The sequence below is a fragment of the Bos taurus genome, chromosome 24 (assembly GCF_002263795.3).
Source record: "Bos taurus isolate L1 Dominette 01449 registration number 42190680 breed Hereford chromosome 24, ARS-UCD2.0, whole genome shotgun sequence".
Taxonomy (NCBI): domain Eukaryota; kingdom Metazoa; phylum Chordata; class Mammalia; order Artiodactyla; family Bovidae; genus Bos; species Bos taurus.
Window position 1 is genome coordinate 42,239,417 of NC_037351.1, and position 14,197 is coordinate 42,253,613.

The following is a 14,197-nucleotide window of genomic DNA, read 5'->3' on the forward strand; positions in this document are numbered from 1 at the left end:
AGCCTTAATTTTGTTTAGAGCACCAGAAATTTTTTTTATGCAAATGAACAGCTGGCTGGACCAGTGTCCTTGCAGGAATTCTGGCAGTAACAATTGCAATGCTGACAGCAAGCAGCAGGACAGGACAGTGAGAACCACGGGACTTCAGATGTGAACTAGAACCTCTGGGAGCCACCACGCATGAATACGGCAGAGGAAGTTGAGGCCTGTGGTCAAGGTCTGTCAGAAAGAAAACCTCTTCAACCAACCAAGGCTGTGATGTCCTTATCCCCATAGTTACCTGGAAAGCTGACCTCCGGGGGGGCTCTTCGTCTTCCTTTTTTAATTCTTCCTCTTCTTCCTCTTCACTATCCGTTTCAAACAAATAGTAATCTCCACTCCTGACCACTAAGTAAAACAAAATATGTACTTATTTCTTGGAAGAAATATGAGACAGTTTGGGGTGTATTTATGAAATGCCCCCCAAAGACACATAACCTGTCCCTCAAAGGCATCAGTGGGGACGAGGAAACAGGAGATGAGGAGACCTCACTCTGGGATGAGCTACATGGTCTGTGGAGCACCAGGCCTCGTCCAGGCCATGGAGGGGACCTGGCTGCTGCTGGGTTCATCTGGCATTTTCTTCCTTCTTCACAGGAAATTGTACACGGATACACCAGATCAGGCCTGGAGCAACTGGTTCTGTTACCAAGATGGCCGAGAGGACTGAAAACTATCATCATGTCACAGTTCAGCACTTTAGGACCTCAGACAAGCTCAAAGTGAAGCAGAAGCTTCAGCGTTGCCTGAATGGGTACAAATTGCTATGGCAGAGCCAACAGGGATGATTAGGGACCAGGAGTCACGTGTCACCACCTTCTGCTTCACTTTATACTGTGCAGACACAGGCCATAACACAGGCCGCAGGACATTTGAAAAAGAGTTTTTCTTTATATCACACATTATCATGAGGAGGAAATGGGCAAATAACATAAAAAAAAAAAAGAAAAGAAAAAAAAGAAAGCACAATCACAAAAACACCACCACCACACTCTGGCTCTTTCTACTCATAGGCTAGGACAGAAGGAACCAGGAGGACAAGATCCATACGGTTTAGCACTGTTAGGCTTCTGGTCAACAAGAAGCCCCCCAGTTGCTTGCTGAAATTTGAGGAGAACTGTACTGACCACAAGACACAAAGCACAAACCATATGGATAGTCCTTGCCTGGCATTTCCCTTCCAAAGACATATTGTGTCTTAAGCACGGAGACAGTCTAGAGAGCTGAAATGTTCAGAGAGCTCAAGAAGTTTGAGAATGGAATCTTTATCAGTTTTATGACTATTTTATCAGAGAAAAGAGACCCAGCATGTGCATTTCTGATGCGACAAGAACTGCACTGTCACTGCAGGAAAACATACGCATATTTCCAAGTTATATTAGAATTTTCAAATGCTGAGGTATCTTTTGGATGACATCACGTGATGTCTTTAGGTATCTTCTGGACTTATCCACTGTAAGGTCACAGGAAACCTTGGCTTGTTGAAAATTAGTTGCTATCACCAAACATGATAGTGAGTAATTTTGCCCATGTTTTCAGACATATCTGAGACCTTCATCCATGAAGATGCAGAATGAATGAATTGGGCCTTATATCCTTGAACAGAAGCACTGTGATTTGTTATGTTTATTTTGAAGAAGGAACCAAGCCCAGAGGACTGGGCCCAGGCCTGAGGAAATAAATGCAATTCAACATAAGGTAAGAATAAGCAAGAACGAACCAAAGTCACAGCATTACGTTGGACCGAGATGGAGACCATGAAAGTAATGCTTCAGATAAGCTCAGAGATTTGCTGGAAAGTCACACGGACTTGACGTCACGTGGTCATTTGGTAAACACCGAGATTTCCAGGACTGAACATTTTACCCTCATTATTGGCTCTAAAATCAACGATAGCTTCAACTGTATTCAATCATACCTTCGAGAACTTTTGTTCATGGGGCCACTGAAGTCAGTTTTCATCATAAGCAGTTGTACATTGATTTTTATTGTTTGAAAGATGCTGCCAATTTGTATGGGACATGTGCCATTAACACATTAAAAATGGAAGAAAATGTTTTAAAAATCTCCTATTCCTTTATAAATTGTCATTGAAATGAAACTTAGATAATATTTCCTGAAGTTCTATATCTGCTAATAATAAGTAAAGAAGCTCTTATATTTATGTTTGTGAGTTCTGATAGGGGTCCTGCCTCCAGCCTGGGTCTGTGTATGTACCATGGACATGGATGCTGACAGCTGGCTTTTAAAATCCCACCACCTGTAACACCAGGGACTTGGTCCTGTATTTCAGATATTTGACAACAAAGTGAGGCTTGTCACAGATTCTGCTGTACAGAACTGATGTGGAAACAAGTGCGTCTCACCAGCACGGAAGGTATCATTGAACAGCAATGATGCGATGGTCTGTGTGCATATAGACATGGAACTGGGAGGATGTCACCTACAGAACATGTTAAGAGTGCAGATGCTCACCAGTAATGTGAATAACACAGCAACGTTATTGTATCATCAGTGAGTTTGCAAAGGGTATTCCAAAGACACTTATTCTTACACTTGGCACCTCTAAGAAATATTTAAAAGCCCAATGACTCAAGAGATGGGAAAATGGGCTTTCAATAAAGTGCTTCCAAATCTAAAGATAGGTTTTGGAACTCGTCATTGTCTATAAAATAAGCCACACGTCAATTCCTTTCCTTTCCTCCCCAGCTTGTAAAAAGAAGTATCTGATTCCAAACTATGAATGACACATACCCCGGCATCATTGCACTGGAAGTTTTATAACGAGGCACAGGTAGTGTAATCCCAGCCTTCAGGAACTTGATATAATGAGGGTGAAATGAATCAGAAACTCTAAAGTCAACAACATTCAGAGGAAGTTCTTTCAAGGATAACCAACTCATAAGGTGGTGACCGAAGACCATATCCAATTCCTTCCAAAATGCAATGTTTATACGAGCAAAGGAAAGTCTCATGATGACCACAGCGGGCATATACCCCCAGTTAAAGGACAAAACATCAGTATGACACCATTTTGAAATGGATAGGTCTCTCTAAACTAGCAAAGGGCCCTTTAAAAACAGAAATATTGGCACAGTTTACTTGTGACTTGATAGAAACTGGCACACAGTGTCCGCACAGGAGACTGTTGGCATGACTGACACGCCAGCAGACAGTGGGTCACACAGAATTCCAGCTTGAATCTTTGTCTTTTGACTTGAGCAGCAGATGAAATGAAACTCTTTAGAACTCATGAATTTTTTTCATGCCATAATGCTAAATTCAGTATTTGGGATTACATTTTATTACATCCAGGTATATGGAGCAAAATTTGAATATCGCTTCCTGAAATTGGCTTGCTGATTTTAGGAAATTATTTCTTGGGTGAAAGGCCAAAACCAGATCTAAATGATGGTAAGAATTAGGTGAGAGAAAGGATTCTGACTGATTTCCTATTGATTCTGAACACCATCCTGTTGACGTTAGGGACCTTGTGATATTACTTGTCTGATTACATAAACTGCAGTAATCAAGACACAATACAAGATATAAAAGTCTGCAGACATTACAAGTAATCTGCAAGATAATGAATAATTATTCAGTACTCTAACAAATTCAAAGTGGGCCAGACTGAAATGGATCATTCCATTAGAATATGCCATTGCCAAGAGTAAGTGCTACATCCTTTGCTAAGCAGAGCAGGCATAGCCGCTGCATTTCGCAATTACTAATTCTTTTTTTTTTTTTTTTCTGTGATAGGGTGAAACACACCAACTCTGTGTGGCTATCGAGTTCTGCTTTTCCAAAACCATCATCTGACTTTCCTCTGAAGGGTCCTGTCTAAGCTCTGGTGACTCTGAGACCACCCACACATCAGGCGTTGGATTTGGAGGGTAGTTTTAGAGCTTTTTTGAAACTGAGGAGGCAGGGTGAGAAAGTAACTGTCTTAAGGTATCCCCATCTTTGTGCTTAATAAATTGCCAACTACCCTTACAAAAATGGAATCAATGCTCTTGGAATGGCAGAGCGGTGGAGGCGGGTTGGGGGGTAGGTCATTCACATTCACACCCAGTGCTTTTCAAAGAGGGTCATGGACATTCCAAATACAATGATTTTCTTTAAATTCAGAGTTCCAGGAGGAGCTGAAATGCATTTTCAATAAGGGTTTTCAGCCATGGAACAAACACACCTCAGCAGAGCTCTGGACCTCAGAATCCGATAACAAAGCCATCAACCCCTCTTCCCTCTCTGAGCCCATGGGTGGTGCTCAGGAACATGTGAGCCACATGGGAGTCGGCTGACTGCTCTGGAAGATTCCATCTGTCATGCTCAGAGACCCACAGAGATCACAGTGTTTCTCCCCTCTGCCCCTCCTATCAAGTCACAAGCATCAAACCATGCATGGAACACATAGGTCACGGGGACGCCTGAATTCTGGTCAAGGATATAAGGGTTAGAATCGATGAAATCGTAAGAGGATCGAGAAAAACCTACTGGAAGCATGATCAACCCAAGGCCGCCACCACTGCTTTTTTTTGCCCTTGGTTTTCTGTTTGTCTGCTTCTCCTAAAATAAAATACGTCCAAATATTAATTCTCAGGAAGTGAGAAAACAAATTTTGAAAACCACGCTTTAACAACTCAATTGTCAAAATCTAGACATATTGCAAAAGTACACCACCCAAGGTCAGGAAAAGAAATTCTACTGACTGAACATTTACGTGGTTCAGCAGTCAATTCCACAAGGTAAATATTCAGTATTCTATTAACAGAATGCCACATTTTCACTTTCTTTTTAGTGACTGAGGGCATATAAAAAGTATAAGAAAATGATTGTCTGTCAAAAATGCATCCCACATTGAATTTTCCATAGAATTAACAAAAAGAAGCACCACCCAGATATTATAGAAAAATTTAGTGGCAAATAATTTGCTAAAATATGTACATTCCAATAACCAGAAATATCTCTTTTGATCATTTTAATGCATGGTTGGAAAATATCAATTTATTGTTGATAAATAGATACTATGCACTGGAAGAACACCATGTATTATTTCTCCATTCCTTTCAAATAGAAAAGCATGCAAGCATCTTTAAGAACTTTTAAACTTAACTGGATATAACAAATCTATAATTAGATATAATAAATATATATTTCATCTCAAGTTTCATTGGAACAGATCATAATTGAATATTTTAACTACTGTTATTCAGGGGCTTATGTATTTAATTTTTGTATAAAACTTATAGAAATCAAAGACAACAGTAACCACATATCTTCCCTAAAGGAACAAATGAAGCCAACTCATTCTATTTTTTTCAGAAGCACATGTCCGTGAAATGGAAGCTAATTTATATTAAGGTCATCTTGCTAAATATGGTGCTATTCATAAAGTCATGGATTTATTAAATATGTACTTTCTGAAACAAACACATTCCACCTACAATTGGAACATAAAACTAGAATGAATAGTAATGTTATTTCACAGCCCTACCCTATATCATGTTTTTACTCAACATCAAGGTACTTGAGTGAAGAAGGAAATATTTCAACATACTCTCGTCATCCTCTTCAGAAACTTTTTGGAGATCTTGGCCTTCCCCCGACTCCTGGGTCAAGCTCAGCATCCTCTCCTTACCCTTTTTGTATTTCTGTTGCCTGGCCTTGATGCGGTCCATCCTGAACAACAAAATAGCAGCAGCAATGCCAAGAACACGCCCACAGTTACCTACACACTTATGCACACAGCCTACACCCAGTTACCTTTACACTTTTATGCACACAGCCAAAATCGTGGATGGAGTGGCAACAGTTGGGACTTGTGGATGGTTGCTTGTTAGCAACAAGTGTCTCCTTGTTTCTTTTATTCTCCCAGGTTTTGCATTTGTCTTTAAAAGAAAAATACTGCCTACCTCATATAGTTGTGAAGATCAAGTGAAAAGACGTATAAATGTAAGAACTGTTTTGTAAATAGCAAGTTGCCACTCAAACAGTCTATCAGACCCCACGACTCTCCTGTGTGTCACATCTAATCTCTTACTGGATCTGGGAAAATATTGTGTTGTAGCTCTTTGTCGTTTATTCAGGAAGTCTATTCAGAAATTGCAGTGTTGAACTTCATCTCCCCCATATGTCCTCTTGAATGATATCATTTCTTTTATTTTTTTAATTAAAAAAATTTTTTTTGGCCACGCTGTGCAGCATGTGGAATCTTAATTCCCAGATCAGGAATCAAAACTCTGCCCTGCCCCTGCAGTGGAAGTCTGCTGGACCACCAAGGAAGTCCTAAAACATTTCATTTCTTGGTTTTAAAATTTTAAATGTATGGCCCAAGTTTTAAAACTAATTTAAGTGACATTTCTGCTTTGGGCATCTTAAATAATATTTTATTTATTTGTTTGTCTTTAGCAATGATCATTGCCTTCATTCTTTTTTTTATTCTGACTTCTCATTTAAGGAAATGGAAAAATCCAGTGATATAAATTATACTAAGAGGTCTCACTTATGGGAAATTAGGAACACGTACTACATATGGGTTCAAATTTGCTATTTCTCTAGAGCTGATTTAGATAGCTAGAAACAACAATAGCAGTAGCTATACCATATTGTACTTTCATTATATATATTTTATATAACTCATATCTTTGATTATGAAAATAACCATGCCATGGGGTAGTGTGATTCATACTGACAAATATTTTTTTTTGCACAGGGAAAGAAGCTGGAAGATGAGGTCAGGATGGAATGAACTAGTCTTAGAAACTCAGGGAACTTTCCTGGTGGGCTGACAGAGTCTCTCCATTTTCCTGGAGAAAGTGGCTAGGTTTTGAATTCTATGGCCATCAGCTCTTAAACCTGGCCCCAAACATGTGAGGCACTAGCCTTCCACAGAAGTTCCACTTACTGCTAGAGATTTCACTCCAAGAAAATAATTATTTTCAGTGAGCTAATTTAAAACAAAAAAGACTTCTCAGATCTCCTGGGTGGAGTTAGTCCATTACTTGAGTTCTCCAGGATGGCGTGCTGGGACAGGAGGCCGTGAGCTGGACATGGAAATGTGGGTGTATTTTTAGTGCCAGCTCCGGCTAGTGTGGGTTTTAAGTCATCTACTATGTGCGTCAGCAGCTTCTCCCCAGACTGGACTATATTATCTCTAAAGATCCTTCTGAAGTAAGAACCCCATGTTCATTCGCTTCACCCACAGACACGATGGACTTCTCTCCGAGTTAGAGTCGCTGGGAACGACCCTGTCTCATTCACTAGCTTGTTTAATATTTACCAAGATCAGGCAGAACTGAGTCCTAATCTAAAACAGGAAACTGGAATTCAGAGAGTTCAGAAACCTGCTGGGGGCTCGAGAAGAAGCATCTAAACTAGGACTGACACTGGTCTTGCCCATGGCCGCTCTTCCCCTTGCTCCCACTCCCCTGCATCCTCCTTCGGACAATTTCCACGTCAGTCGACACGGAGCAAACGCCTGGGCACGTGTGAAGGTCACCACAAATGGCTTCCTCAGGGCTTGGGGCTCTCTGGGAGCCAGGAGCTGGTGGGACAGGATCGGGTGAACCCCAAATGAAAGGGAAGTATCCTTACTGCCTCTTCAGCTGGTCCATGGACTTTTTCTCCTCCTCGATTCTGGCCTTCACAGCCTTCACAATGGTGGCCTGGAAAAGCTCAGCCCCTCTAAAGGAAAGCCAGAAACAGAATGAATGAGCATTTTTATCGGTATTGGCCACTTTCCCTGACAACGGTTACTAAGGGAGAGAAAACATTTGCAGGGGGAGGGGGGCGCTGCTGCCTGGAGTCTCTGGGCTGGAGCTGGGGGTCCCAAGTCCCATCTAGAAGCCCCATCCTCGTGGACAGACTCACACAGCCTCTAGCCTCCCCTAGGGAAAGGGGCTCCTCCAGCTACACTCTGGAAGGTAACCGATGAATATGTTTTTCTCTATCTTCAGGAGTTTCTCCTTAAAATGGAGGTGGCAGAGATTGGGGAAGATGCACTAGACTCTGGACCAACATGGTCTCTGCTTCTGTTCTGACTCAGAAGGCCCTAAGGAACTACTCCAGGGCTGAGGTCTGGACTGAGGGGCTCAATGTCCAGTCTGTCTTTGAACTTTGAGGGTATCACAGTCCTGGTAAGGTGTAACTCCCTCCAGAGTCTTCCTCTTTACTCTTCTGTTCTAGATCTTAAAGCCTTGGATCACTTCTCCTGGAAGGAACGTGTCTTAATTTCTTGTGGGTTCTACAAGCAAGCTCAGACGGCAGGCCGGGTACAATGTCACTTCCCAGCAGGTTTCTTAGGAGAAATCCCTTGATTCCACAGCCTGACCCACCTGGATGCCAGGATCTGCGAGGCTTTTATATCTGCCACCACGTGCAGGAAATAGTAACTCATGAACACTCTTCTCTGCAGCAGCAGGAAGGCAAAGCATATGCTGTCCCAAATGATTCCCGCCTCCCCACTGGGCAGTTTACAGGAGGAGTCATCATCAGCTGGGGGAGGGGAAAAGAAAAAGAAAAAAATTACATTGAATACCCATTTTCATTGTTATTTTATAAGCTCTGTGATACGATCACACAGACATACAAGCAAACTTCCAAGGCACTGAATCCCTGTGAGTGGATTTATTTGCAGTCAAGGGCACAAACTTCAAGTCTGGTAACAGCACCAGTTCATAAGGCTGACCACAAGTGAGCTCTGGATACTCTAGGGCTCAGCAGGAAAGGTCAGGGAGAAACTGTATCTGTATGTCCCAACGCCAGAGGATATCTCGGCACAAACAAGACATGTTCTGGGAATGGGCCCTTCCCAGGGCAGCCAGCAGAGCAGCCACAGTCTACTGGAAGGAGAGGTGCCAACAGCATGTCTGACCCCAAATCAGAACAAGCTCTAGTGCCTTCTTCATCCTCCTACCAGAAGGCAGGGCGGGGCTGGGTGAGGGTGGGGGAGCACCAGGTTCCAGGCCCCATGGAGAACAGAGGACAGTGGTGCTGTCCAGGGTTCTGACACAAGAGGCACAGGGTGGGAACCGGAGTCCCGCCTCCAGCAGGGAGGGAGTCTAACTGCAGACACCCTGTTACTCCTCCCAGCTCTCCACCCAGTGGGGTTTCTCTGAGCTTCAGGGTGGGGAGTCTGCAGGTAGAGCTCCTCTGATGACCAAGATGCCCACTACAGCAGCCACAGGTGTGTGTGGGCATCTGTGACCCTTCCCATCATAAACATAGGAAGTTCAGGGAGTTGCTAAAGACCTGCTTGGGGATGGGGAAAGGACATTTGTTGAAGATCAAAGATTATCTTGAGGGTGGGGTGTTCCAACCACAGATAGCCTGGCAGCGCCAGCCCACAGCTCCTTGAAGACACTGAGTTGGGTGTCCCTTCATCTCCTTCCTTCAGGGGCTTTGGCATAGATATTTAAATTAGAACTCTCCCTTCTGTCCCTCCGTTCCCAAATCTGCTTTTCATACTCACGCATTTTGTAGCCCTTGACTGTACAGGCCAGGCTGAATGCTTGGATCAACCAGCAACTATTTTGAACCAATTTTTCAATATAGCCACATGCTCCTATCTGAAAAACAAATGGGAAACGAGTATCCTGAAACTCTGCACCCAGAAAACAAGGTTGATGTCTTGCAATCCCAACATGTGCAGGAATTCCCTGCGGCTCAGTGTTCTGATGGCTCCTAAAATCCAGTCCCACTCAATAAAGCGCTTGATGCTTTGCTTCTGGGAGTTAAACCCGAGGAGCAAGCAGAAGAAGCCTCAGCATGGTGCTCTCTGCACTGGGAAGTGCCTCTCTTTTCCAACAGGATACTTAGAGCATCATAGGAACAAGCCTGACTCTGCAATAGCCAATGGGTGAGCACTAATCCAGGACTCAGATTTGGGCAGAGACAAACCTAGACAGCATATTAAAAAACAGAGACATCACTTTGCTGACAAAGGTCCATATAGTCAAAGTTTTGGTTTTTCCAGTAGTCATGTACAGATGTGAGAGCTGGACCATAAAGAAGGCTGAGCACTGAAGTATTGATGCTTTTGAACTGTGGTGCTGGAAAAGACTCTTGAGATTCTCTTGGACAGCAAGGAGATCAAACCAGTCAATCCTAAAGGAAATCAACTCTGAATATTCATTGGAAGTACAGATGCTGAAGCTGAAGCTCCAATACTTTGGCCACCTGATGTGAATAGCCGATTCATTGGAAAAGACCCTGATGCTGGGGAAGATTGAAGGCAGGAGAAGAAGGGGACAACAGATGATGAGATGGCTGGATTGGACATGAGTTTGAGCAAGATCTGGGAGATGGTGAAGGACAGAGAAGCCTGATGTGCTGCTGTCCATGAGGTCGCAAAGAGATGGACACGACTGGGCAACTAAACAGCAAAACAACAGCAAAGTGAAGACCAGGTCTGAAACCCGGGTTTACAGAGTAAATGAATCAATGAGTGGATTCCACAGTCACACACTCTCCAGGAATAGCTGTCGGGAGGGATCAGCTCCCAGGTGCTGGTCTCCACCCATTGGACTGACTTCAGGAGAAAGAGTGACCTCCTGTCCTGCCTCACCCCCTGCCTGACAACTCTCAACACCACCCCACAGGCAAATACGCACTGCTGGAGTCCAACTGAGGAACAAAAATCACTTTTACTACCAATTAGAAACTTACGATTCTCATGGACTTGAGAAAAAATAAATTCTTCAAATACACACTCATGGTTACATAGACTTGGCTTCGTCAGACTTCTAAACACAGCAATGCATGTGCCTCCCCCCACCCAAAGTCAAATGCTTTCCAGTAAAATTGCTTGGCAAGTTCATCTTTAAGTGCTAGGAAGGGGAGAAGTAGGCAGCCATAGTGCCTACATCACTGTTCTTTTATTTTAATTTTAATTAATTTTTTAATTGGAGGATAATTGCTTTACAATATTGTGTTGGTTTCTGCAATACATCAACGTGAATCAGCCATAGGTATATGTATGTACCCTCCTTCTTGAAACTCCTTCTCACCTCCTACCCCATTCCACCACTGTTCTTCTAACACTCTGTCAGTTACAGCCATGAGGGGCAGGCCCTGGGATTGAGTTTGAATCAGCGCTTGAGGTGGATTAACTCCTTCAGATCCTGGAAGGTCACTGTTTAATTTCTTGACACAATAAATAGCTTGAAAGGTATCTTTGTGGCCTACAAGATTTCACATGACTCTGGGATGATGCATGGGCAGTTTATCCACCAGGAAAGAGCCACACTGTGGCTTGCAAGGTGGAAATTTAACAGAGAATCGGCCTTGTTCTGTGGACAGGAGGTGTTCGTCTCAACCCTGAACTATCTTAGCTGTTTTTAAGTCAAGATGCTAGTGCTTAGAGCAGCCACGAAGCTCCCGTGTCCACCCGTGCATCAGGGCACCATAAAACACCTGCACCTTTTGGGGCCTATCCCTCCCATCTGTACCCCACCTGGTGTCACAGAAAATCTTGACTATTCTATCAATATTTATACTTGCACGGAGTTTTCCCGGTAAGAGAGTCAGTTTCAGCCAACAGGATATAATTTGTGAAGACATCACATGACTGTTTCAACTCATAAAGGGCCACTTGCAGCCTGTTCTGGAGTGAAATCCAATCATTCCTCAGAAGGGATAGATTTTAATTGAAAAAATACATTTTAGAGTTTTTTTTTTTCCTACAAATACATATCCTCTTGTCCTTGAGAGGGTGGATGTGAGCAAAAAGGATTCTGCTTAAAACAGCAAAACAAGGAGTAATAAACGGTCATTCCAATTCTGAGTTTGCCAGGATCCTATTCGGGGCTTTTAAGAGAGCAGCATGAGGGGCTGAGGGCTTTCAGTAACCACTGAATGGGTTGTTTGCTCTGAGGCTGGGACCGCAAATGTGTTACACGGTGCGAGCCACTTACCGACAGTATGTTTTTCATCGTGATCACAAAGACGTTGTAAGCGATCAGCCAGTCCCAGTAGCGCAGGATGCTCTTGATGGGTTTCAGCAGCAAGTCGCCCCCGAAGAGCAGGAAGTAGAAGCAGGCCACCAGGTAGCCCATGCAAAAGATGCTGATGCGGGTCGTCCCAGTGATGAAGATGATAGTGAGCACGAACCAGAAGAGGTAGCTGAAGATGACCACCTTGGACATGTCCAGATACGACCTGGACAACAAGACCAAGAGACAACACAGACTGCAGCGCAGACCAAGTAGGGAGGTTCTAGTAGAGGAAGGGAATGTGTTCACACATCCTCCTCCTGACTCAGCCTGGAGGCACAGGCCAGAGAGGGCGCTCTGATCGCCGGCTGGTCCACAGGCAATCCTCATCCAGTTAGTGATGGACAGAGCAGTGCTTTGGGAAAACGCCATATGCACTTTTATTATCATCAAACTGGGGTCAAACTTCCCACAAGCAGCAATGTTCTCTGCCTAGTACCCGAAGAGTCAGACACGACTGAGTGACTACAACTTTCACTTTTTTGCACATCGACATAGAGCTCACAGGCTCTGTCAGGATTCTCTCTGCACCTTCCTGGGCCGAGCCAAGGTCCCTTCTGTGGGACCACTCCTCACTCTGCAGACAGGCAGATGCTCGGGCCCCATCATCCCCCAGTGGTGGAGCTCCGGGAGCTTCCCCAGCTGGGTATCGGCTGACAGATATCGTGCCTACAAGCCGCGACCCATCTGGATTCATTTGCTCAGAGTCTCTAGGCTATGGAGGCTTTGCTTTGGTTGTTTTTTTTTTTTTTTTCCCCCAAGTTTGGGGAGAAGCACAGAAGCATCAATTGTGCATCAGATACTTGATAACTGAGTTGTTATTTTGTGGGAGCTCTTAAGTCATCTCTGATAAATACATGCTATACTGTTTTCAGTGTGGTTAGGGAATAAGTGGTCCCTAGAAGAATGCTGGTGATGGACAGGGTGATGGAGTTGGTGATGCACAGGGAACCCTGGTGTGCTGCAGTCCATGGGATTGCAAAGAGTCAGACATGACTGAGCAACTGAACTGAACTGAGAAGAACACTGTCACAGAAGTGGACTTTTGGACTATACTCTTCTTAGACTAAAATACTCAACACTTCTGAATAGTTTCATGATTTTTCTCTAAACTATGTTTCACTCATCCTTGATGTCATACACACTGGAGAGTGCATAAGATGTGGGTGTTTCTCAGCATTCCACGGTCACACAGGTAATGTCAGTGATTCAGTCCTGGTGTGGGATCTGAATGCCCAGTCCTCCTAATGTGTGTGACTTGAAGTCGGTGGAACTAGGCTGCTGGCAAGTTTGAGTGAGTGTGTGTGTGCTTGTGCACACGTGTTTGTGCATCATGTGCTTTCCATCCATTTCCCTTCCCTGCCTGCAGCTGTGAATCCTCCTACAGGAGCCCCGGCCCTCACTCTTCAGCCTGACCTGCTTTGGGTTCAGAAATCATAAAACCAAGCCTGTGGGAACAACATGGCAACACCAGCCAACATACCCCGGGGAGGACCTCCAGGGCCCCTGGGAGCGCTTGAGGCCCTGGCTGTCCTGGGGTTCAGGGGCATCTGTTCCCCAGAACTGCCCTGGGCATGTCCAAGGAGGACAGAGGATAACAAGGAGGTTTGGCCTCCAGACCATGGCCTCTAGCTGTCTGGCCCCAGGATTCTTGGCTTCATGGTGTAATCAGCGGGTCAGCGCCCAGGAAAGGCAGAGGAGCTGGAGGCATGGGCTTGGGGGTCGCACCTTCCCAGGGGCTGCCCGTGGGCAGCCGCGTTACCTGCAGTGGATGAAGTCGGGCACGGGATTGTGCTGGCTGAATGAGGCCGCGTCCAGGTTCATGCAGATCTCCACGTTGTCACCTGCCACGATCCTTACGGCAGCCTTATTCTCATCCTCAAAGATCTGCCGTTGTAGCGAGGCACACAGGAGTAGCATGAAATCATCTGGTGGAACAGAAGCATCTGTGGTCTGGCCTCGTCCTTCCAGCTACCCTTTCCAGTTTGTAGGTCTATGTCTGCGGTGGCAGCAAGAAGCAACCGCTTTCCCCAGGACCAGGCCCGCCTCCCGCAGCCTCTCTCCTAGAAGGTGGGTGTATACAGGTGTGTGGGGCTGGATAGTGGGGTGTGTGGCAGAGGATAAAATTACTAAAGTAAAAAAAGTGTTTGGAATGCTAACATGGTATT

The 14,197-nt window shown here is 44.5% G+C and overlaps 1 protein-coding gene across 3 annotated transcripts in view; it reads right to left on the reverse strand.

Annotated features, from left to right (window-relative positions):
- PIEZO2 (piezo type mechanosensitive ion channel component 2) overlaps window positions 1–14,197 on the reverse strand; it is a 252,900-nt gene that overhangs the window by 40,218 nt on the left and 198,485 nt on the right. For all 3 annotated transcript variants that reach the window (XM_003587787.6, XM_059881054.1, XM_059881053.1), the window contains exons 25-32: window positions 13,792–13,957; window positions 11,952–12,195; window positions 9,509–9,605; window positions 8,373–8,532; window positions 7,633–7,722; window positions 5,597–5,718; window positions 4,534–4,605; window positions 281–387 (exon numbers count right to left, since the gene is read on the reverse strand). In XM_003587787.6, coding sequence (XP_003587835.2) covers window positions 281–387; window positions 4,534–4,605; window positions 5,597–5,718; window positions 7,633–7,722; window positions 8,373–8,532; window positions 9,509–9,605; window positions 11,952–12,195; window positions 13,792–13,957 — 1,058 coding nt within the window. The remainder of the gene's footprint in view (window positions 1–280; window positions 388–4,533; window positions 4,606–5,596; window positions 5,719–7,632; window positions 7,723–8,372; window positions 8,533–9,508; window positions 9,606–11,951; window positions 12,196–13,791; window positions 13,958–14,197) is intronic.